This window comes from Cololabis saira, chromosome 7, assembly GCF_033807715.1.
Source record: "Cololabis saira isolate AMF1-May2022 chromosome 7, fColSai1.1, whole genome shotgun sequence".
Taxonomy (NCBI): domain Eukaryota; kingdom Metazoa; phylum Chordata; class Actinopteri; order Beloniformes; family Belonidae; genus Cololabis; species Cololabis saira.
In genome coordinates this window covers 33,938,837-33,961,359 of record NC_084593.1, presented here as the reverse complement: position 1 = coordinate 33,961,359, position 22,523 = coordinate 33,938,837, and the positions used below count along the sequence as shown (strand labels likewise).

General features: G+C 39.9%; 3 protein-coding genes across 6 annotated transcripts; 1 reads left to right on the top strand and 2 right to left on the bottom strand.

The window, feature by feature from the left end:
• Positions 1-395: 395 nt before the first annotated feature.
• btk (Bruton agammaglobulinemia tyrosine kinase) lies at positions 396-11,044 on the bottom strand. 4 transcript variants are annotated; one of them, XM_061725713.1, is made up of 18 exons: positions 10,935-11,044; positions 7,768-7,931; positions 7,520-7,624; positions 6,844-6,925; positions 6,546-6,671; positions 6,388-6,452; positions 6,125-6,318; positions 5,688-5,750; positions 5,487-5,541; positions 5,287-5,366; positions 4,483-4,610; positions 3,211-3,282; positions 2,831-3,002; positions 2,515-2,734; positions 1,441-1,505; positions 1,235-1,353; positions 936-1,093; positions 396-853 (listed from the first exon to the last, which is right to left on the bottom strand). In XM_061725713.1, exons 2-18 carry the CDS (start codon positions 7,906-7,908, stop codon positions 782-784), a joined length of 1,917 nt encoding a protein of 638 aa, XP_061581697.1. In that variant the 5' UTR covers positions 7,909-7,931; positions 10,935-11,044; the 3' UTR covers positions 396-781. The 4 variants fall into 4 exon arrangements, with proteins under 4 accessions (XP_061581697.1, XP_061581696.1, XP_061581700.1 ...); XM_061725712.1 differs by lacking the exon at positions 10,935-11,044 and adding an exon at positions 9,080-9,401; XM_061725716.1 differs by lacking the exon at positions 10,935-11,044 and adding an exon at positions 9,080-9,401 and having other exon boundaries at positions 6,125-6,282.
• A 1,724-nt stretch (positions 11,045-12,768) lies between these two features.
• Positions 12,769-16,507, top strand: rpl36a (ribosomal protein L36A). The gene is made up of 5 exons (XM_061725711.1): positions 12,769-12,834; positions 14,238-14,343; positions 14,424-14,491; positions 14,603-14,725; positions 16,428-16,507. Exons 1-5 carry the CDS (start codon positions 12,832-12,834, stop codon positions 16,446-16,448), a joined length of 321 nt encoding a protein of 106 aa, XP_061581695.1. The 5' UTR covers positions 12,769-12,831; the 3' UTR covers positions 16,449-16,507.
• On the bottom strand, positions 16,287-22,181 carry gla (galactosidase, alpha). The gene is made up of 7 exons (XM_061725710.1): positions 21,936-22,181; positions 18,939-19,113; positions 18,088-18,262; positions 17,806-17,897; positions 17,535-17,696; positions 17,143-17,340; positions 16,287-17,044 (listed from the first exon to the last, which is right to left on the bottom strand). Exons 1-7 carry the CDS (start codon positions 22,091-22,093, stop codon positions 16,766-16,768), a joined length of 1,239 nt encoding a protein of 412 aa, XP_061581694.1. The 5' UTR covers positions 22,094-22,181; the 3' UTR covers positions 16,287-16,765.
• Positions 22,182-22,523: the final 342 nt, after the last annotated feature.

Here is a 22,523-nt window from a genome sequence, read left to right as displayed (position 1 = left end):
CCTTACTTTTTAACCACTTGTGCTTTTTATTATTTTAGCACTGTTCTTATCATTTTATTTAATTTTATTTGTTATCTATAAAAAAAACTTGCCTTGCCTTGTATCCAAGCCGTCTTTGGCCACGTTTAGACAAAACAACCACACTCACTCCACTGAACAGCTCAGAATCCCCAATACATGCTTTTTAACCATGAGAGGAAGCCACAGAACCTGTAGGAAACCCACGCCTGCACCATACAACATGCAAATGACAGCAAAACGCCCCAGCCATAATCCAGACACGGAACCCTCTCGCTGTGAGTCAATGGTGCTAACCACCAAGCCGCCAGCATTTAAAACACACATGATCTTTTCACGATCTTTTTTTTTTTTTTTTTTTAGACATTTCAAAGCCTGGCATACTTGGCTTTTATTTGTGCAATACATATGAGCTTACAAAGCTTGTTTTCACATATAAAGTTGTATACATTAATCCATAATTCCAGAGAATATAATATACAGAATATACTCAGAACAGATTTTAAACCTCAGTCGTCAGTAAAATGTTCGTATTCTGGATGATAAAGGGCTGTACCCCTCGGACTGTACTTCTATTAATGTGATGTAAAAGCTAGTAAATAAGTCATAGTGACATTCATGTTCCACATATTCACATTACAGAGGACTTTGGCATGCCTGTTCAGCCCCGGCTTGAAGCTGTTAACTGTTAACTGTTAACTTTCCAGCGAGTGGTGGAGACGCTTCTCTGTCGTTTGTCTGTGTTGCTAGATTATTCTGTGGTCTACTGGAGCTCATAAAGCAAATCCTGGACATTCAGAGCCAGCTCTTGAAAGGTGGGTCTCTCATCTGCTTTCTGAAAATAAATCAAACAAAAAAACTGTGAGAAGAGTTTGTTTTTTTAAAGCTTTTTCTTACACCATCACCTGCACACCCACCTCATGCCAGCAGCTTGACATAATGCTGTAGACCTTCTCATTGGCCAACTGGGGGCGGTAGAGACGAAGGCCCCGGGAAACCTGATCCACTATTTCCGTGTTATTGAGCCGTTCATATGGTAGCCGGCCCAAAGTGTACACCTCCCACATTAGAACCCCTGATCAAGAGAGAATATGATTAAAAATGCTAAATCATAATTTTCAAAGACATAACTTAAGGTACTCTCTTACAACTCCCCAGAATTACACAAACGGTTTCCCAGTCAATGAGAACAAATGAAAAGTGATAAACTTCTCACCATATGCCCAGATGTCAGACTTGCTGCTGAATTTGCAGTACAGAAGGACCTCAGGGGGCGACCAGCGAACTGGGAACTTTGAGCCCGCCGAGCTTGTGTACTCATCATCTAAAACATACCTGAGGGCATTAGAGGAAGAGTTGAAGGTGTTACTGCATGAATCAACAGTGTCCCTCTCTCGTATCGTAACCAGTGAAATGTTTTACCTTGATAGGCCAAAGTCAGTCACTTTGACGGTGCCATTTCCATCTACTAAGCAGTTCCTGGCAGCCTGATAAAACAACACACTTGATTCATGCATAATCAATGAACAGTTACCGTTATCTTGTAATACCAAACTAAAGATAAATTAAAGCTGCAAGCAGTGATGAATGGGCCCTCGCACCCTTGTGCACGTTCAGGCGTGCTGCAGTGGAAGCTTGTATGACTTGCATGTAGAATTTTCAGGCCTGGACATTTAGCGGTTGACACCAGCCACGACTCTCTATATCAAACCACTCAAAAGTTATGGCAGAAAGTAGGAACTATCAGATATCGACCAATCAGATGAAGGGGCGGGGATAATTTGCACCAATTATGTTCAAGGACTCAAAACCGAGTCCGATGACACCACCCACGAGTCTTTATGTCAAACCATTCAAAAGTTATTGCAGAAAATATGATCTATCAAATATCGACCAATCAGATGAAGGGGGGGGGGGCTTTTTGGCGTCTATCGTCGCCACGGTAACGCTTTTGACTGAGAAAAGTAATCCCCATCGTCGCAGGATCGAGACGTTAATATTATAGATCCATGATCGAGACGCACATTTTGATGTATAACACACCTGGGTGCACGTTACGGTTCGGGCCGCATTAACGGCCGAAGAAATGGCATAAATTGCGCCAAAATTACACAATGAATTCAAAATGGCCGACTTCCAGTTCGGTTTCTGCCATGGCGCCAAGAGACTTTTCTTTAAGTTGCGACATGATACAGGTGTGTACCGATTTTCGTGCATGTACGTCAAACCGTATTGTGGGGCTTGAGGCACAAAGTTTTCTAGGGGGCGCTGTTGAGCCATTAGGCCACGCCCATAAATGCAAACCATTAAATACCACATTTTTCACCAGGCCTGGCTTGCGTGCAAAATTTGTTGACTTTTGGGGCACGTTTAGGGGGGCAAAAAGGCCCTCATTTCATCGGAAAAAAAAAAAAAAACGAGAAAAATTCCTACAGATACAACAGGGCCTTCGCAGTCAGTGCTCGGGCCCTAATGAAGCAGGATTTGTTCTCTTACCAGGTCTCTGTGGATGTATTGCTGGGACTCGAGATAGGCCATGCCCTCAGAGACATCTTTACACATCTCCAGCAGCTGGATAGGCGTTGGGTGCTGCGTCAGGCCCTCCTTCAGGTATCCCAACAGGCAGCCGTTCACAAGGAACTCCGTCACAATATAAATAGGTCGTTGTTTAGTGCAGACGCCATACAGCTGGACCAAGTTCTCATGGCGAAGTTTCCTGGTTTAAGCAGAAGGAAAGTAATGTGATTTTTCACAAAGGAGTTGTGGAAACAACCCGTGTTTTTAGAACCAGCTGGCGTTGAATTGTCCCTACATCATGATCTTGGCTTCTTCGATGAAGTCGTCTTCAGACATGGAGCCCTCTTTAATCATCTTGATGGCCACGTCGTGCTGGCCCTGCCACTTTCCGTACTTCACCACTCCGAACTGACCGGTGCCCAGCTCCCTGATGAAGGTGAGGTAGCGGGGGTCGATCTCCCACACACCTGGGTCAAAAGAGAGGGAACGGATGAGCAGAGACCACAGTGACTGGAAAAGTTGGTCCTCTCACTGAAGACTGATGCAACTGTCATGAATGTCAGATGACCTATTGTGTCCACAAGAGTCCTGATATTTCGTTACAAGTGATTTAGCAGAAAGGATGACTGATAAGAACACATCCGAAGTGAGGAATAATCCTAGTCTGACACTCACCATAGCCCAGTCCTGCTGTTGATGGAGGTTGAGCCCGGTTGGACACGATGTACTTCAGCCTGCTAACCATACCTAATGAAATCAAAAACAAAGCCACGTTTCCTAATTTGAACAACATCTTTGACAGGAAGGACGACAAATGTACGTGTGGTTGTACTTTAATGCATCAGTTTTACAGTGTTGCTCACATCAGAACAAACAGAAGAGTGACTTAAAATCTTAAGTTAAAAAATAAATCAGCTTTACAAGCGTTAATAATTATAAAGGTTTTTCCTTCCTTTTAATTAGCATTTACTAATGTTCAGTAGCTCTGGTTTTATGGTATCATTTATTTTTTCTCTCTTCTTTGGTGGTAGAAAAACCTTTTTTCATACACTGGTTTGGGGGCTGTTTTGCAAAGAAAATTTCTGTTTGTACTTTTTAAAATCTGTTGTGATGAGTGCAGACATCCATGAGAACTGTGTGGCAGCAGCCCACTCAGCCAATCGATCTTTCTAAACTCTAACTGATTCACATAATAACACTTTAAAATTCAGACGAGTTGAAGATGAGACACTGAGGATCCTTGTTTTTCCTGCACCAGTGAATTCATGGCGAGCTCTGGAGATTTTAATCACAACTCTGCTATGCTTCAAAGTTAATCTGTTGAATTGATCTATTATTATTCAACTCTTATACTTGAATAAGTATAAGAGTTGCAGTCTGTATGTAGTATGGAGAACTTTTCTCCCCCACAATCATAAAGCGATGACCATTGTGGACTGACATAGAGGTTCAGAGGACACTTCAGTACAAGTAGGACCTGGGAACTAAACCCTTAATTTATTCGCTGCCCCCATCTGTCATGGAATACCTTTGTCTTACTTTGTTGGGCTCATTTTAGCCCTTTGTTTTACCTTTGGTGGTTCTTTTAATGTGCAAATCTTTTTACACAACTGGCATGTCAGCATTATCCAGATGGTGTGTCAGAGGGCTGCAAATAGCATTTGTCTCGCAAGTTTGGAGACTTTTGTTCTTGGTTGTATATAGATAATTTCTGGCTGTAATTAATTAATCTCTCTAAATTATATGGAAAATGAGACAAAACAAATTTGAATTAATTTGAAACCTATGTGAAACAGGGCGGTAAGTTAATTTTTCTTAATATTTCTCTGGGTTCTCCCTGCTGAGTAATTTCCCTTTTCCCGTTACTCTCACCACATCTTATTTTAACCCTACTCTGTGTTGGCCTAAAATGTTGCATCTCCATCTAATGAAGGCTGTGACGCCAACCTGCTGCGTTGTGCTGGTGATAGTTGATGAGCTCTGGGATAGTGTTGAAATGGTGCTTCTCCGCCAGGTAAAACTGGCCCTGCGCGGTAGTACAGATGTTATAATGTCTGCAGCTACCACCTGTTTCCCTGTAGAAAGAATAAAAATAGTAGCTGTCAGCAGGTCTAGCTGACAGGTTTTCATCAACGCAGGAAACAGTAGCCCCTTTCACACAGAGATTCCGCAATATTGGTGTAAAGAAGTCCTGCCAATACGCCGCCTTTGTTGGTTCACACAGAATCATACAACGCCGGCATAACGCCGCTCCCGTCTGTAAATTCACACAGCATGCCGGCGTTCCGCAATCAGAGGCGTGACGACAGCGTCAGCGCTGGCCCCGGCTGGCCCCGGCATGCCGGCTGTGTCATTCACACAGACCCCGTTTCGGCTCTGTGACTACCTCCGCTGCCGGCTTATTGGTGGGGCCACTTGGCCCCCCCATTCCGCCTCCGTGACTTTCACACAGAACAGCGAGGCGGCTTAAAGGCGCAACGTTCCCGCCTCGAACTGGCTGTGTGAAAGGGGCTAGTAATTTATCACTTATGCATGCGCAATGTTTCCTCAGTGTTATCCACAGTGTGGCTCAGTCTTAGGTGAAAAACTTCTGCAGACAAATAAGTCCAGGTTTTGCATGAATAATTTACATCTTTCTCCCTCTGTGGCCTGCAGTTTCCGCTTTCATTACACACAGTTCTTCTTTTCATATGTTCACACATGACTGGAGCCAGGGGATTAACTGTATAAAGGGTTGTAGTGTTTACTCACCCCCCAACCTTCGTCAGCAAAGACACCGTGTATTTCCCAGCCTTGCTCGAGTCCCGTACCAAGAAACCTCCATCTTTGTTCTGAGAATAGGAAATGATATTTTTTGATAACCGTCTCTCGTACAGACATTATAATTGTGTTATCTGTAGGCGCTCAAACATGTGAAGAAGCTTGTTGCGGATGTTAGTCGCTGGGTTTACCTCAGACTTTAACAGCTGCTCCGCTTGGCTGCGGTTCATGTTCTTGCTGTACCAACTGTGAAAATAAGTGCAGCCTTTATTAATGTACCAATTTGTACATGTATCAAGACCAGAAACAAAGAATAAGTCTGCCTCCATATAAACTACAAATGTATAATCATTCATGGCATTGGTCCATTGGTTTAGACACAACATACTCACTTGAATCTTTCAAGCCCACTTGCTGCTTCCACAACATAATTACTTGGTATATAGCCTTCTTTTCTGTAAAGAGGATAAACATTTTTTTTTTTAATTTTGATCCAATGCTACCTCATGTGATTACAAACACCAGCAGCATCTTATCAGAAATGTAAGAACTGTTAAGAACTGTCGTTTTCATTCATTTCTTTATCATTCATGCCCCTAAAGTGTTATTTTCTTCATTCTATGGCACAGGGTCTTCATTTCTTTATGCATTTATTTGAGAATATTTCACTCAGATCAGTGAATTTGTCAAATGTCGTGAGTAAAGAGCTGTTGCTTTCCTGTTGACGCCATTCTTTCCCACATTTGTGTGTGTTCTGGACTATACATCCTCAGCACTGATCCGCTGCCCTCTGATGTGCTGGCTTTGGTGTCTTTTGTGAACCGCTCACCCATATTTGTCTCGGGCTTTCCACCAGTTGGGGTCCGACTTCTCCAGGATGGTGTACTCCTCATCCTTCCTCAGCTCCAGGTCCATGTCCGTCATGGCCGTGTAACTATACTCAGCTATGACAGTCATGCTGGCGGAGGGCGCCGGCGGCTCAGGAGGCTGCGGAGGTAAAGGACGACCTTGCTTTTCCTGAAACTACATCAAATTACACATGTAATATAGAACAAATTAGTCTCTAGTTTTGTCAGAATGAAACCAAAATACCTCTACTGGTGTTGGAGGAAGCGGTTTCCTGGATGCCCTCCGGCTTGATTGTGTAGATTTAAAACCTATCAATGATATTATTTAAATGCGAGTTGATTATTATGTTACTTAATAGTTGAAAGTGTCTGATTTTGATATGAAGGAAGCCTCTTTCTCACCATTCTTTGTATCCAGGACTTTGCAACCCATGGCTAGTTTAACTTCCTGCTGGCAGCACAGCCACATCCCATCATGCCAGAAACAAGGATGATACTTCTGCATCAGGTCTTTGTTGAAGCGCACCACTGTCCACAAGAACGGATGCACACGTCCACAACATTTACATTAAATCAACATTTGCATTTGCATAGGCATGCAGATCATCTGTTGTGCACACTGATGGATGTGGATAATAAAGACTAAGAGATACTGAAAAATAAAAGATACTTGTGTGAAGCAGTATAAGCACACACTTACACTCTTTGAGCGTCTTTATCCAGAGGGCCCGAACATCTTCACTCTTTGCAAAGATGTATAATGGTCCCTCGTCATAAATGATCTGTGACACAATCCACAGGCATATGATTCCTCAATATATTGTTTCAAATGCACTCAGTGATATTCAAGACATAAACTCTTGTTCTGGCTTTTGGTGGTGGTTAACGGTACCTTGCTTCTCCTACTTAAAGTTCATGACAATGACAACACCTGCGCTCTCCCTGAAAGCCCCTGGTTCATCTGAGACGGTTTCACTTCTTGACAATGGACTTTCACATTTTTAACTTTTTGAGCTTTAGTGGAAAAAAGTGCACACAATATGGCGCACCTTGTAGCATGTGCAGAGTTTATTTATCATAAGCTGACATTTAAATGCGGAAACTCTCCAATGCTTCCTTGTTGTTTTACAGTTTGGAAGAAAACGTATGTTATTCAGTGATACCGACTCGCGGACTCTCTTCATCTTCTGGATGAACACTAGAGAGGAAGTTGCAGTCAAAGCAGAATTTGGTGCATACGTGCATGCTGAATTTCAACAAATGGGAGCCTTAGAAACTATTCAGAGAAGCTGTTTATAACCTTGTCATTGACTTTAAGAGTTTTTGTGACTTTTTTTTTCTCGGTCAGAAAAGCACGTTGAGGGTCAAGGCTCTACCTGGAATGGATACTGGCGCTCCTGTGGGGTGTTGGGCTCCGTCTGGACCGTCTCCACACACTTGATCTTCTCTACATCAACTGACCCTCTTAAACCCTTTCGCTTCTGTTCAGCAAATGAGGAAATGGTCAGGCAACTTGTCGATTAAAAAGGCCTATGTGAGGTTAACGTTCATTTGAAACAAATGCAGTCCTGTTTGAAAAAAAAAGAAAGAAAGTAAAAGCCTGTTTGCAGTTGAATGTACGTACCCCTTTGTCCAAATCATAATCATAGTATGAGATCTTTTCCTGAGTGAGGACGAACCACCTCTCCTTGTAGTTCAGTGGAGATGTTTTCTTCTTCTGCTGAGATCTTTTAATGAAGAGCTCTTCCAGGATGTTGTCTGACATGATTTAGTCCGGATTGATCGACACTGAAAAATAGTCATGAGTGAAAACATTTAGCACAGCAGCCTTATTTGTGGCAGACTAGCTAAGCTGCATTTTCACCTTTTGACAGGTGTCGCTTTACTAATAGTTTCAACCACAATCGCTTAGTGCTTTGCATTAAAGCGAAACTTTTGGTTAGTTGCACATCGCCCTAACTCCTTGGTGCAGACATTTCTTTTAAAAGTGCCCTGAGGGGAAATAAATTACTATCAACCTGCTGTTCATAGAATCAGGACAATGCCACAGTAACATATGAGCGTATAGATCTGGAAAGAGATGAACAGACGCGCGACATGAGCGCATATCAGTTAGTGATTAGCCAAAGTTTGCATAAGCTCTGCTTCTCACGCTAGCAACATTTCCCCCTGTTGCTCAGTTATTAGATCGTGGTTATCATCTTTGTGACCTATATGCACATTTTATGCGGGGAAACCACATAAAAAACAAAGATTGGGGGCATGACTGATTTATAAATGTGCCATAATCGTGAACTTTGCTCCTCTGCAGTGCACAGAAGCAACCACAGGTTGAATATTATTCAAGACAGATTGAAATCCTATTCTGGGATTAAGCCTGGTTATTACAATAACCAGATAACGAAACGTATCGAGGATCAACACATAGATTTGTGTTATTGGTGGGTTTATGCAGCTTCTGCATGAAACACCTCGACTTCACAATGCCACCATTCTCTTTCACACATTTACTCATACACGTTGTTACTTTTTACCTCGGTCACAAGATATGTAGGCAAATTAAAGAGGCCCTCATTCTGGTTTATGGTTGTGTACTGTAGTCTCTTTAAAGCACCTCACCACTGAAACTTTCACCTCCAAAACTATAGAAACAAAAACAAAAGTGTTCATGTGTTAGCTGGAACGAAAGATAATATTTCTTTCTTTCACCCGATGACTTCTGGGACTGGATCTTCCTCAGATATGCTCAACAGAGGGAAGCAGAGAAGATAAGGGATGGGTGGGAGTCGATGATGTTCCACCAAAAGCATGAAAACAACTCATTTCATGCTTTTTGAAAAAAAGGAAATGTGATAACATGAAATATAATTCTTCAAGTGATGTGCAAATAAGTTTCATTCATACTCAGCAGAGAATACAAGAAGAGAACAACTCACAAAGTTAAAATGTTATTGCATGGATCGCTCCAAGAGACCGGACAAGGTCTGGTTACGTCCACTTTGACTGAAGCGACGCAGATAAGAAGCTCGGACCAAATCAATCGAGCCGTTTTTGTAGCGAGAACTGTTCAAAGACCTGTATTTCCATCAAGAAGCGAGAAACTCTCGGAAAGGCAACTTTCTAAAGTGCATTCGGTCCAGGTTTGGAAGTCGTCGTCATGACCCTGTGCTCAGACGTCTATGGTCCAAATGTTAAAAGCCCCCGTGTCACTCAGAAGAACGCTCCTTGTTAGTCAGTGTCGAGCAGATGTGTGAGTGTGTGTGTGTTTTTCACTTCAGCCTATTTTCAGCTGGCGTACACTTCCTTCATTCTTCTGAACTGTAAATGCAACTCTACCCGAAACTTTGGACACTCCCTGCTCACTCAGAGTGTCACATTTCTTAACAACAGAGTAATAATACCTGTTAACTTTGTTTGTCCCGCCATGACCAGACAGAGATGTTCCCCATTCTGCGGAGCATTGTTTACTCATTCACATGTGTTGACACACATGTTTTCTCACTTCAGTAATTTGATCAATCTTATAATCAAATGACCAATGTCTCGTTTATCTGTATACGCCTGGATTCCTTGGAGCCTGTTGACCTGAACTGTATTTTTTTCCCCCAGCTGGATGTAGATTGGCAACCAGATAGACTTTTTTGGGGTCTTTTCTGAAGGGAGTTGACTCACAGTGGCTGACAAAGACAAACTCATGGGGAAGTTGCATCAGTGCTGCGTTGCAGTATGAAGGGAGAAGAAACTATCTACTCTGCAGCACTTGCAGTAGACATTGCCACTTTAAAATGTCCCTCTCTATAATTTGGACATTTGAAATATACGTTCAATACCCATATGCTCAATATGTCTGCTTTTCCCCTGTACAACTCCGTTACATATAACACTTTAGGAAGAGATGTTTTCTTCACTTTTGACTTTTTCCTCACATAGTGACAACTATGTACTTAGCAGTACACACAGCAGTTGAGTATATCAGATATAGACAAATACTCCTTGCTCAACGTATATGTTTGTGCAAAATATGCCTCTCACATGGTATCTGCCAAGTATGACACTGCAAACATAAACAGGCATAAAAGACTTGCTCAAACAGGAACCTATCAAGATTCTGTCTTTCCTGATGCTTCCTGGCAGATAAGTAGTGTGTGCATTAAAGTGTGTGTGTGCGCGCGTGCGTGTGTGTGTGTCTGTGTGTGTGCTTGTATGAGCGAGAGATGATGAGAACATGTAGCTCAAAGACATGGGGGTTCTTCTAACCACAAAGAGGCTCCCACGTGTCTTAATTTTACCACACACGCTCAACGCCAATGTGATGTGTGGATGCCAGATGTCAAGATGCATAAGTGCATGGTTTCACGAGATCAACTCTATACATTAAGACATTGATAATGCATACATTCTAAAGTTTAGAATCATATGAAACAGTTATCTGAATATTAGGTAATGGTGTGGCCACATCAGTGTTGCCAAACACAGTTTTATGAATATGCAACAGATTCTCTGTACTGACAAGAACGCGAGCAACATTCTTGCAGCAGATGGAAGAGTCAGACATAAGACTCTTGAAATAAATAACTACTTTCTTTAGAATTTCTTTTTCTGTTGATTATTGGCAGGTTTCATTTAAGTGCCTTCACAAATTGACAAAATGCTCACTTCTACTTTTGATGTTAGTCTTTCAAATGAAACATATCAATAGGCTTCCACTGTACTTTCTACCCCTGCAAACAAAGAGTAAAAGAAAGTGACTCCTGACCTCGAAGCCAGCATTCAGAGAGTGTTGACACTTACCCAGCACCTGAAAAAGTCATGCATCAGATGAACAAGTGGAGATGCTGAGACCTGAAGCTGTGGCGTGACACTTTGCCTCAGTGGCTTGCTTTCCATAAAATGCATGTTGGTCTGTGAGGCAAGACGTTAAAACACACCCACAGAGCGGAATCAGCTCTGCTTACTTCCCCTTTTTTCCTGCTGCTCATTTTCATATCGGAGCTCTGGACTGTTTTGGTGATAAGCGGAAAGCAGGTTAAACATTGCTCACTGGGCTATGTTTAGATACTGCATGCACCTGTATTGTTACACTTTGAAATGAAGGGATTTCTTGTGCAGTCCACTGTGAATTTAACAATTGTAGGAAGAAGGATAAAAAACTTAGGAGTAATAACAGTGGAGAGGCCGCTGAGTTTGTTTCATGTGTATGCAGACTGTAAAAGAGTAAAATGATCTTAATACATTAAAAAAGTAGCACCAGAAATGAAAATAGATTTGGTGCCTCTGACAGGTGTATAATGACATGGATGGCATTTAATACTGGAGCAAAGACATACAAAGAGCTTGTTTCTTTTTCAGTTGCTACTGGTGGAGCCAGTTTGTACAACTTGCAAACGTTCAGGGACACCAGATAAATCTAAGAGGTTGCCAGATTATTACGGGTAAAGGGAAGAAGAGAAAGGAAAGATCTGATACACAAATATGTTGTCAGGCTTTGAGCTTTGTCCATGGCCTAGATATTTAAACAAGCAAAGTGATTTGTGGATTTCATCTTTTTGAGAAAAAAAAAATCCACATACAGATATAATATTATTATAATTTCATAATTTTTTTTCACAATTTCACATTTCACTTTTAAAATTGTATATATGTATAAGAGACATTTGTCTATTTACTGTACAGTGAGCAAAATAACCGGAGTCAAATTTCCTGTCTGGCATGTTCATATTTGGCCAATAAACCTGATTCTGATTCTGAAAAAGAAAAATCCACATACAGATATAATATTATTATAATTGCATAATTTTCATGACACTTTGAACTTCATAGATGTCTTGAATTTGATCCTGACTAGACACTGCTTTTGATCTTTATTTCGAGCATATTGAATAAAAAAGAAAAACAATTACACAAAACATCAAAAAAGAATACAAATAAACAGTCATTAAACAAATCAAAGGGAAATAAACCTTCATGCCCGAAAAGGAGTAGGAGGAAGTAAAAAAACTTATGAGGTCCCTTGTTTCTTTTCCAATTTTGTTTGAATACAAAATAAAAATAAATATAAATAAATATAACAGCAAGCTTTACTTTCTCAAAAAATATACCTGTTATTACATTATAAAAATATTACAGCACTTCATTACAATATTACCTGCGCATTATAAATATTATACCTGAGCATTATAAATAATTGATATAAATAAATGATATACCAGAGCAATTATAAATAATATACATATAATATATATATATATATATATATACATCTTATCATAAACAATATAATCATTTTCATATATACCATGTTATATACGTACATTATGCTGAATCCCCACACAATCACTTCCTCATGTCTCCTCTTCCCTGTATTTGGCAAAAATCTTTTCATTGTATTTGCTTTTGAACCTGTAGATGAACCTGTATTTGAGTAGAAGAATGAAAACTGATTAAAATGCAAATACTAAAGTAAAATCTAGGTACCTGAAAAATGAACTTAGACTGTATTTAGATACCGTCCAGGTTTGCTGGAACATCTGCGCTGTGGTTTTTGTGTGAGCTGGGATGTCCTCGGTAAAATGGATCAGCTGCAGTTGCCTCCCTCCGCCGCCCGGGGGCGGTCGGCGCATGTTCCGGATCTACTTGAGGAACCGCTTCCGGCTTCTCTTCCTCTTTCCCTCCTCGTCGGGACGCAGCCATGGTAGGAAACTGTTACACGGATGCAATTTTACACAATCTAACTCAATCTGGTGAATTAAAGCACCGTATCTGTATGTTTTCATCTCACATACGATGACTATGTTTCTGTACACTTATTGATGAGGGTATTGATAGTTTCATGGTGCATTTTAGATGTTAAATTGAACCTTTATCTGCAGCGTTGCTGCTGGAGACGTCCATGTTTCTGCTACAGTCGGGTTTTATTTGAGGACCTAAATAGTTAAACGTGGTTTAGAAAATGAATGTTACAGACATTTAAACAAGCAAAGTGACACATTTGTACATTGGAAACCAGTACAATGTTACAGTAGGTCTCGTGTTGGCGTGTTAGCATGGCAGCTAAACACGGAGCAGGGTGTTTACTGTAAACTAGGTCTATTGACAATTTCCCTTTGTCTTAAATTAAATGAATCATTTATTTTAATTAAAACACCATGTGTCTCTTTCTGCTTCTAAGGGCCTTAAGATTGAGCTCTGTCTGCTTGCAACTCATTTTCACACGCACCTCAGTGACAAACGACACAACTTTCACAGTTTGAACAGTTTCCACATAAATGTGATAAGTAATTAATTTGTTCTAATTTTTGACCCAATTCTGATCGATATGAGACGTAAAGTGGACAGGAAGTAGCCGAAAACAGTGCTTTTCAAAATAAAAGCACAAAACGTAGTGACAATCATTCAGATTACCATGAACAAAATAAGCTGCCATTTACAGTGACACGAGGTTTTACGGGGCTTAGCTCTGCCTCATGCAGGTAGTGTTTTGGTAGGGTCTTATCATACTGGTCTCGATTGGTTGCCATGTGTTTGCGTTACCAGTGAGAAGGGTTCATACGTTTTGAAAAGTCATGGAATTTGAAAATGTCATTTTCAAGGCCTGGAAAAGTCAAGGAATTAATTTTTCTCACTTAATGATAACATTTAGTAATAACAGCCTATACGGTAGATTTAAAATTGATCAATACAAGTCTTACACGTGACATGCCTAGCATCTTTCGCATCATGCAGATCGGATCGAGTGACTACATTCCCCAACGGTTATTACATTCTCCAACCATTATTAGTTATATTAGATTACTATAAAACATATACTACAACATATTGCTGGTATATCAGGGTTAGTTTAAACATGTTTATTTTGTATACAACCATAATTATCATTAGTTCTCCACTGTAGTGACTTTTTACAGTTTTATTCCTATATTTCATTCATACATTGAGAGGTCATGTATAGTCATGGAAACTTGCTGCCAAGTCATGGAAATGTGTTGGTTAAAATGTGTATGAACCCTGAGTCAGCCAGTCAGCCCTGGTTTCCCAGAAGCTGTAGTTTTCCCAGAGTTGTACGTCTGCTGACATATTTTCTCCCACGTGGTCCAGGTGAACGTCCCGAAGACCCGCAGGACGTTCTGCAAGAAGTGCAAGAAGCACCAACCCCACAAAGTTACCCAGTACAAGAAGGGGAAGGATTCCCTCTACGCTCAGGGTAAAGTGTTTTCCTCAGCGTTTGAGTGGATCAACTGTGACCGCTAAATGAAATGTGGCTGATCTGTAACTGTGTTGCAGGTAAGAGGAGATACGACAGAAAGCAGAGCGGGTATGGTGGTCAGACCAAGCCCATTTTCAGGAAAAAGGTAAATGCAGCTTTCCAGTGCAGTTTGACCTGTTTTGTTGAGAGACGGGACACATGCGTGAAGTCTTACTGAGGGAAAAACGTTGTATTTGGTTTGTTTTCCCCCCTCCAGGCTAAGACTACAAAGAAGATCGTACTGAGGCTGGAGTGCGTAGAGCCCAACTGCAGATCCAAGAGAATGCTCGCCATCAAGAGATGCAAGCACTTCGAGTTGGGTGGTGACAAGAAGAGAAAGGTAGGAGTCATTGTAGTGACAGTGGATGCACTTGCATCGGATATATTTAATTTTCTGAGTTATACTTTTCCATAATGTAGATAGTTGGATTTGCGAATCACAAACCAGCCCAGTTCCTGAATGTCTTCTGGGTTATACATTATGTCAGTATAGAAATATGACTTATAAAGTTATTTGAAGCAACATTTGTTGTAAATTGGCACTTTACTGATACGTCCAACAGACTGTTACAGGAAGCATTAAAAAAAAATTACATTAGGTTTTTTTGGGTCTAGTTTGCATCTTTCTTTCAAACACAATAATTATTTGCAAGAAATAGAAAAGATGGCAACATATAAAAGACATTTCATCATGCAATTTATGTAGTGAACAGACCTTCAGATTGGGGACATCGGTTAGATAATTGTATTGATTGTGACTGAAAAAATGTTAGTGTTCAGAGGAAATATGACTCGTGAAAAAAAACGTGGCAGGTGGTTCTTAAAGGTTTTTGGAACCAAAAATTAGTTGAAATGATAACCGATTGGTTGGCATTCTTAATTTCCATATCCTTTGTTTACTCTTGGTGTGTTCTGACACTATTCTACATCTGTTATCTACAGTTCAGGAGTGTCATTATATTATACACATACCAGTCTTACCCAAGATAATGCAGGTTGTACAGTGTGGGACAATCTTATGAAACTGTAGAAATTGTGCAGTGTGAAGGAGCCTCCAATGTTTAAACTGGACTGCAGCTCTTGCAGATTACATGCTTATGATGAACATAAGAAAAAAAACTAAGTACTAAGTACTTTATTTACATTGTTTGAGGTGAAGTGTCACATTCATTTGGTCAAACATAGCTGGTGAAAGAATTTCAGCTTCCAAAATGGAATCAGTCAGTGTGAATACTAAAACAGGGTAGGTGGTAGTCGGAGATGGTGTGGATGTGTTGATACTAGGACTGAAATGGCAACAATGAGTTTGTGAAGGGCTGTTAAGATGTGAAGCATCTGGCTGTTGTCCAAAGACTTGATGAAAACCAAGAGAACAAAGTGGTTTTTATCTGTGGACTGATGTTTAAATCCTGGTAGGGACATTGATGTGTATCCAAAAGACCTAATTTCTTTTTAGTATTATTTTCAAAAAGACCACGGGCACTCTGTTTTAAAATTTGAATTCAGAAACTTGCATTAGAATATTGCATATCGTAAATGTGGCTAATTACAATTTTATGAGAAGATGAGATTCTTGTCAATGTGACTTTATTGGGGTTAGTTTGTGTTGCAGTGAAACCCGCCGACTTAAAAATATGAGTAATAAAACACTTGCATTTAAAACCTGCAGTGACTCATTGTAAAATCAAAGTTGTGATTTTATGTAAATATAAAGTGTCATTTACAATGAAAACTTTGAAGGCCCTTTATGATTGTTTCTCTAGAAAATCAGAAAAGTTACTGGATAAAAGTTTTCCAGAGAAACCCCTCTGGTTTTGGAAGACTTTCCTAAAACATTGATCTGATTGGATCAACATTAATTATATATATATATATATATATATATATATATATATATATATATATATATATATATATATATAGTCCTGTGCATGTTTGAGGATTACATGTTTTATTCTAACTTGATACCCGCTCATAACTCAGAAGAATGACGTGTCCCTTCAGACGTTCTCACTCATGGTGTTCTCTCTTTTCTCTTACAGGGCCAGGTCATCCAGTTCTAAACTGTGGTCCATTCTTTTGGATGAGGTTGTCACTATTTTCAATAAATTGGTTGAAACATGCTTTGGAGTTGAGTTTGTTTTATTCTGTAAGTAACTTCCTCAAACCAGTTTGGATATTTATTTTTTTGATAAGTTAAATGTAATTAAATTTCCCAGGTGTGATGTGAACTTCATAATTAAGAATATTTTATCCCTTTTTTTTTTTTAATGTACAGACCATTTTACAAAAGCAAGTCACTTCAAAAATTATAAAAAAATAAATCCCATTGGTACATGATTAGAGATGTACAGAGTAATGTCCTGGTTTCCCGGATGTCTCAGCAGTGCAGTTTGTGTGAGCTGATGGGGGCGACCACCAGCAGAACGGTGCCCGACGGGTTCACGGTCACCACCGTTTTACTCAGCACAGTTTGAGCACCCAGCTCTTTATACTGAGGCAAGATTTGGGTGACGTTGCACTGTGGTTGACAGCGTTTAGATCCAAGTATAGCGCCGACGGGGAACCGCCGTGGCCCACCGATCTCCTGCCTGTTCATCACAGCGACAGCCATGCGGTTCTCTGACAGAGGTCTCTTCCACATTTCAAAACCGTCAATCTGGGGAACAAATCATATGTAGGAGTGGTTGTTACTACTCTACAAATGCAAATGCTGAGCTGCTATGGTTTCATACTCGGGACACCTGGGACACTCACCTTTACAGTGCGGTATCCCTGTTTGCCCAGCGGGTCCTGGTTGATGTCGATGACACGTTTGTTCTGCAGCAGCGCTTTGGAGCGAGGACAAATGTCCCGGAGGTCGTTGGACATGAGCAGAGGAGCTGCCATGATGGCCCATAACGCCATCTGAGATTCCTGCTGGTCGTGTGTCAGTCCAAAGTTCCCAATCACGAGCTGTCGAAGTGGACCAGCATTGTAAATGTCATTAATAAAGAAAGTGAAATTATACTTTAACATTAGCCATGCTACATTTGCAAGTTGGACCAAATAATTTGATCCCTTTAAGACTGTGTAACAGTAAAGCACGTGCAGTTTAATGGCACTGCTGCTACATCTAGGCTAGACGGCATAGTTGTAGATGAGAGTACCATGTCGGGGTCGTTCCAGCCTCCAGGTCCAGCTGAGGGGACGATGACGTCCTGGTGAGCAGCAGTCCAGTCCAAGATGGATTTGATGGAGCTCCATGAGTCAAACACGTCCTCAGAGTTGCGCCAGTGATTACAGGTGTCACGAATGGCTGTGTAGTTCGGCTGAAGGCACGAAAACATTCAACAAGTTAATTGTTGAAGTCTTTATTTTTTCTAACATCTTGAAGAATAAATGAGTAGTAATACACAGTGAGTTGGTATTATCTCTTACCTTATGGAAAGCCCACTCGTACAAAGGCCACTCGCAGGAGTACAAGATACTTCTTCCAGTTTTGTTCAGAGCTTTTGACATGTTCATGTAGCCTTAACCAGATGGATAATATTAACAGTTTATATAAACTCCAGGTTCAACAAGTCTACAGAGGTTTTGAAGAGTAGAACCAATATAACAGCAGACAAGAATAAAAATGATTTGGAAATAAAATAAAAAACGCACATTACAGTATAAAATTAGAACGGACTACTTTTTGATTTCTGTTTTGTAAAAGCCCACCTTCTCCGAGCAAAGTCCAGTCCAAAAAGCAGCCATCAAACTTGAGCAGATCCACCCCCCAGTCAGCGAAGGTCTGAGCATCCGTCTCGTAGGAGCCCAGGCTGCCCGGGTATCCAGCACACGTTTTTTTACCCACATCTGCATAAATACCCAGCTTCAGTCCTTTAGAGTGCACCTGCAAGCAGAAAACGTTAGTTTTTTTAAAAACACTCTTTCAGCCTGATTTTAGTTTTTTTTTTTATTGTAATTTATTTTAACCAGTAGATGGCGATGTTGTACAGCTAAAAAACTTTCTAGTGAACATTTCATTATAGCTGTTGGTGCTGCATAGGGAAAACATGATTAAGAAATCAACATGTCACAAATAATTTTCACTCATGAAAGAGGTGTAAAGGAGTAAACCATTGCTGAGTCGGTGTATATTTCAGTCATAGAAAACTCCACATTATGTAAATAACTACATATGCATAGATGAATATGGAATCTGAGTTTTGCCTGTAGATTTATTGAACAAGCAGTTGATTTTTTTTCTTAACTGCACCACAAAGAATCACGTGGGGAAAAAAAATATAGAACGGTTTACCATAAGAGAACTCTATACTATCCATTTTGTAAGAAAAAAACAACATAGAACCCTGCGAAATATATAAGCAGCCAGATCCAGTCACATCCTTTCATTTTGGCTCCTTGCAGCTGGTGAAGTACATGTATAGCAAATGTGTGAATTTCCCTCTTTACCCAAGTCTCTTTGAACGCCTTTGTCTTTGATATCTGTGGAGGACTTGTGGCATTAATACTCCTGGTGTTTTCACATTCACACTCCTCATCCCTGTTTTGTAGTCGGTACTCACATATTGGGCCAGTTTCTTGATGCCTCCTGGGAATCTTTTGGGGTCTGCCTGCAGGCGGCCCTGCGCGTCCCGCTCGTGGGCGGGCCAGCAGTCGTCGATACAGACGTACTCGTAACCGGCCTCTTTCCAGCCCTCCTTCACCATCACATCTGCCATCTGCATGTACAAACGCTCGCTGCCAGGGCAACCACCGGAGACGAGCCGGTGTACGATGGTATCAGTTAGATGCCAGCGTTCAATATTATTCACAACAACAGCGAGGATTACACAAATATATAAGATTCTCCAAACAAAATACAACAATAAAGATTCATCTGAGTGATTCACAGGCCTGCACAGGAGGAAAAGACATGCCACACTTTTATGACTTATTAAAGATCTCAATTGAGACGAAAAATGTATGTTTGTATTCAGTGGGAGAGAATTAATAATATTGTAAGTCACAGAACAATTTAAAAAGATGTATAAATGTAGCATTTTGACATAATACGAAAAATTGTCATTTTGTATCATAATGGATAATTCTGGATACAATATCTGAATTTAAAGAAATATTCATTCATTTTTCATTCAATGTGTTTTCCAGACCAAAGATCCAAGTATCTTTTAACAAGACTGATTTTATAAAAGGGAGACTCTGGGCAAAATCTGCTGAAACGTATTGTAAATGAAGTCAAAGGCACATTTTAAACAAGGTGTTTCAGGGCCAGTACTGAGAAAGTTGGTCCATCAAAGGCTGATTAAACCAGCTGGTAAAAGAAATCCCAGTTAATTAGACTAATTGGCAACACCCGGGTTGACTGGGGTTAAAAGAGCAGCACAGAGCCGCTGAATGCTTCCTCAGTGAAGGTGGAGAGGGCTGCGCTTCTACACGATAAAATGTGCTTGCAAACAGGCTGATAATTTAAGCTCTTTCTTGAAATTACAGTAGCAAAACACTTGTGGAGTTTATCACCTGTGGGAGCTCTAGAGCCTGACTCTGGTCAAAGGAGAAAAATTGTACTGAATGCCACTAATCTTGAGGCCTTCAGGCAGCTGTGCATTCAAACACAGACCTAGTGGAATAATGAACACTCCTGAAAACGAGTCATCGCTGCTTCTACAGCTAGATCTCTATGAAGCAAAGGAACATATTCTCAAAAAGATCCAGAAGCAGCACAACCTTCCTTCGGGGCCTGGGGTCATAAAATGGACTGAAAATCTAAATGTGAAAATTCTACTGGGACATCATGGACACCCTCACCGTGCAAGATAAAGAGAGGGACCATCTGGATTACCATCAGCACACAGTCAAAGAGCCAGCACCTGTGACTGGATGACATCAGTTGTCCATCTGTGCAGACGACATTAAGGCTGGATGATGCCCTCAGACTTTTGCAGGTAACCGGATGTTAAACTGTATTCTGCAGATATCACAGCAGCATGGCTCTGTGGAGTTGGTCCAGGTGCTAAACTGTTATGTGGGCTGCCCAAAGCTGTTACCCATGTAAAACATCTGAAACCAAACTAGTAGGATTCAAAATGCGCTCCAAATCGGTGTCAAGTCTCTTAATGTCCTAATGTTTTTTATTTTATTTATTTATTTTTGTGATCAAATGTTTTTATTTATTTTTCATGATTTTCTTATTATCAACGGTGGCATCCACAATGATTTTAAACATGAACACATTCTCACCCACTTCCAAACCCACCCGTTGGACCTAAGCATTCGATTATAAAGAAAAACAGAAAAAAAGATAATACAAAGGACAAAATAAAACAAAGGCAAAACATAATATCAAAAACTGGTCAAGGATAGCTGTAACAAGGTCGTCTATATCAATTTTAAATACATCTTTCAAGTTTGGCCTTAATTTTATCTGCTGCCATGTACCAAAATAAAATATTTTGTTGTTTTGCATTATGGATTCGGGCTGTAGATATTTCCAGATAGATAATATCAAGAAAAGTCAGATAACAATGGGAGATGTTAAGCGTGTGTGGTGATTTCCATCTTACTGCTATTATCTTTTTTGCTGCTGTTAGGCCAGCAAGCAAAAATCTTTTTTGACATAGTGAAGCATTGATTGTTGATAAATTATTTAAAATAAGTGTTTGAGGGTTTATCGGAATATTCTGTACTGTTATCGAGGATAATGTAGTTGCAACCTGTTGCCAGAAATTTGCAAAAATTTTTTTTTTTTTAAGGAAAAGCATCAACATGAATGAATTTTTATTTCGAACATGTATATAAAAAAAATAAAAATAACAAAATAAACAGTAACATCTTCATATTCACATATGTTAGAAAAAAGGAGTAGGAAGATACACTTTTTCTTAATTGCTACCCCTTTAACTCTATGAATTTACATTATTGTTGGTATTATATCTATACAATATCCATATAAATATAGTCTATATAAATACTACGTAAACATGCCTATTACAACATAATTATCCAAATAGGTATATAGAAAATATAAATATTACATAAATGTTATATCAATATATAGGAAATACGAATATTATATAAATCTATATAATTATACACTATATAAACTACATATATATCCCTATAAATATATATATATATATATATATATATATATATATATATATATATATATATATATATATATATATATATAATATATAACATATATTACATAATTATAACTATCCCTCTCAACATATAATATATACTACATAAATATCCACATAAATATCTAAACATATGTTAAGCAAGTATAATATACCTTTTTCCCTATTTTATTTGTTTATCACACTCCTCGTTAACCCATTTCCTCTTCCATATACCTGTTTATAAATAATTTTTTGTATCTCTTTTTAAACAGATTTATTTTAGTACTTTGTTTCATTTCCTGCTCCAAACTGTTCCACAGAGTCACTCCACAGTTCGATATGCACATAATTTAACATAAATTCAAACAATTGGGAGAAGTGGGTGCAGATATTGTCCCACTGTGTAGTAGATGAGCGGGGGTGACCATCTCTCACCTGATGCAGGTGTCGGGCTCCGCTTCACAGTCGGTGTTGCACATGAACCTCTCCCAGTGCAGCCAGCCCATGGTGGGCTGCAGGGCCAGCCCGTTGTCCAGCGCTCTAGCGGCGGGAAACAACACACTCACGGCGAGGAAGAACCCCACTGCACACATTCCCGCTCACAAACGGACACTTTTCAAGTAGACTTTGGTAAAAATGAGAGTATTTCCTATATTTCCTCGTGCTAAACGCAACCGGACCCGCCCCCCTGGATGACTGACATCTGTGTGGACCAATGAGAGCAGGGTGCGTTTGTAGCTGGCCAATGGGGATTCGCTCAAATCTGCACTGTAGTAAACAAGGAAGAGAGGACTGGTGGAAAGGTGTGAGAAGTCAGGTGACATGACAAGCACTTTTCAATCTTTTATCACATTTCAGTTTTTTTTCTGACTTCTGCTTGTGTATGAGGTCTTTCATAATAGCATGTAGGCGTGTAGCACCCTATAATGTAATAATTTCCTGAAAATGTAATAAAATTTGCACTTAACTCAATCGAAAATGTAATAAAATCCATACTTAACCAATAATGTAATAAAATATCCT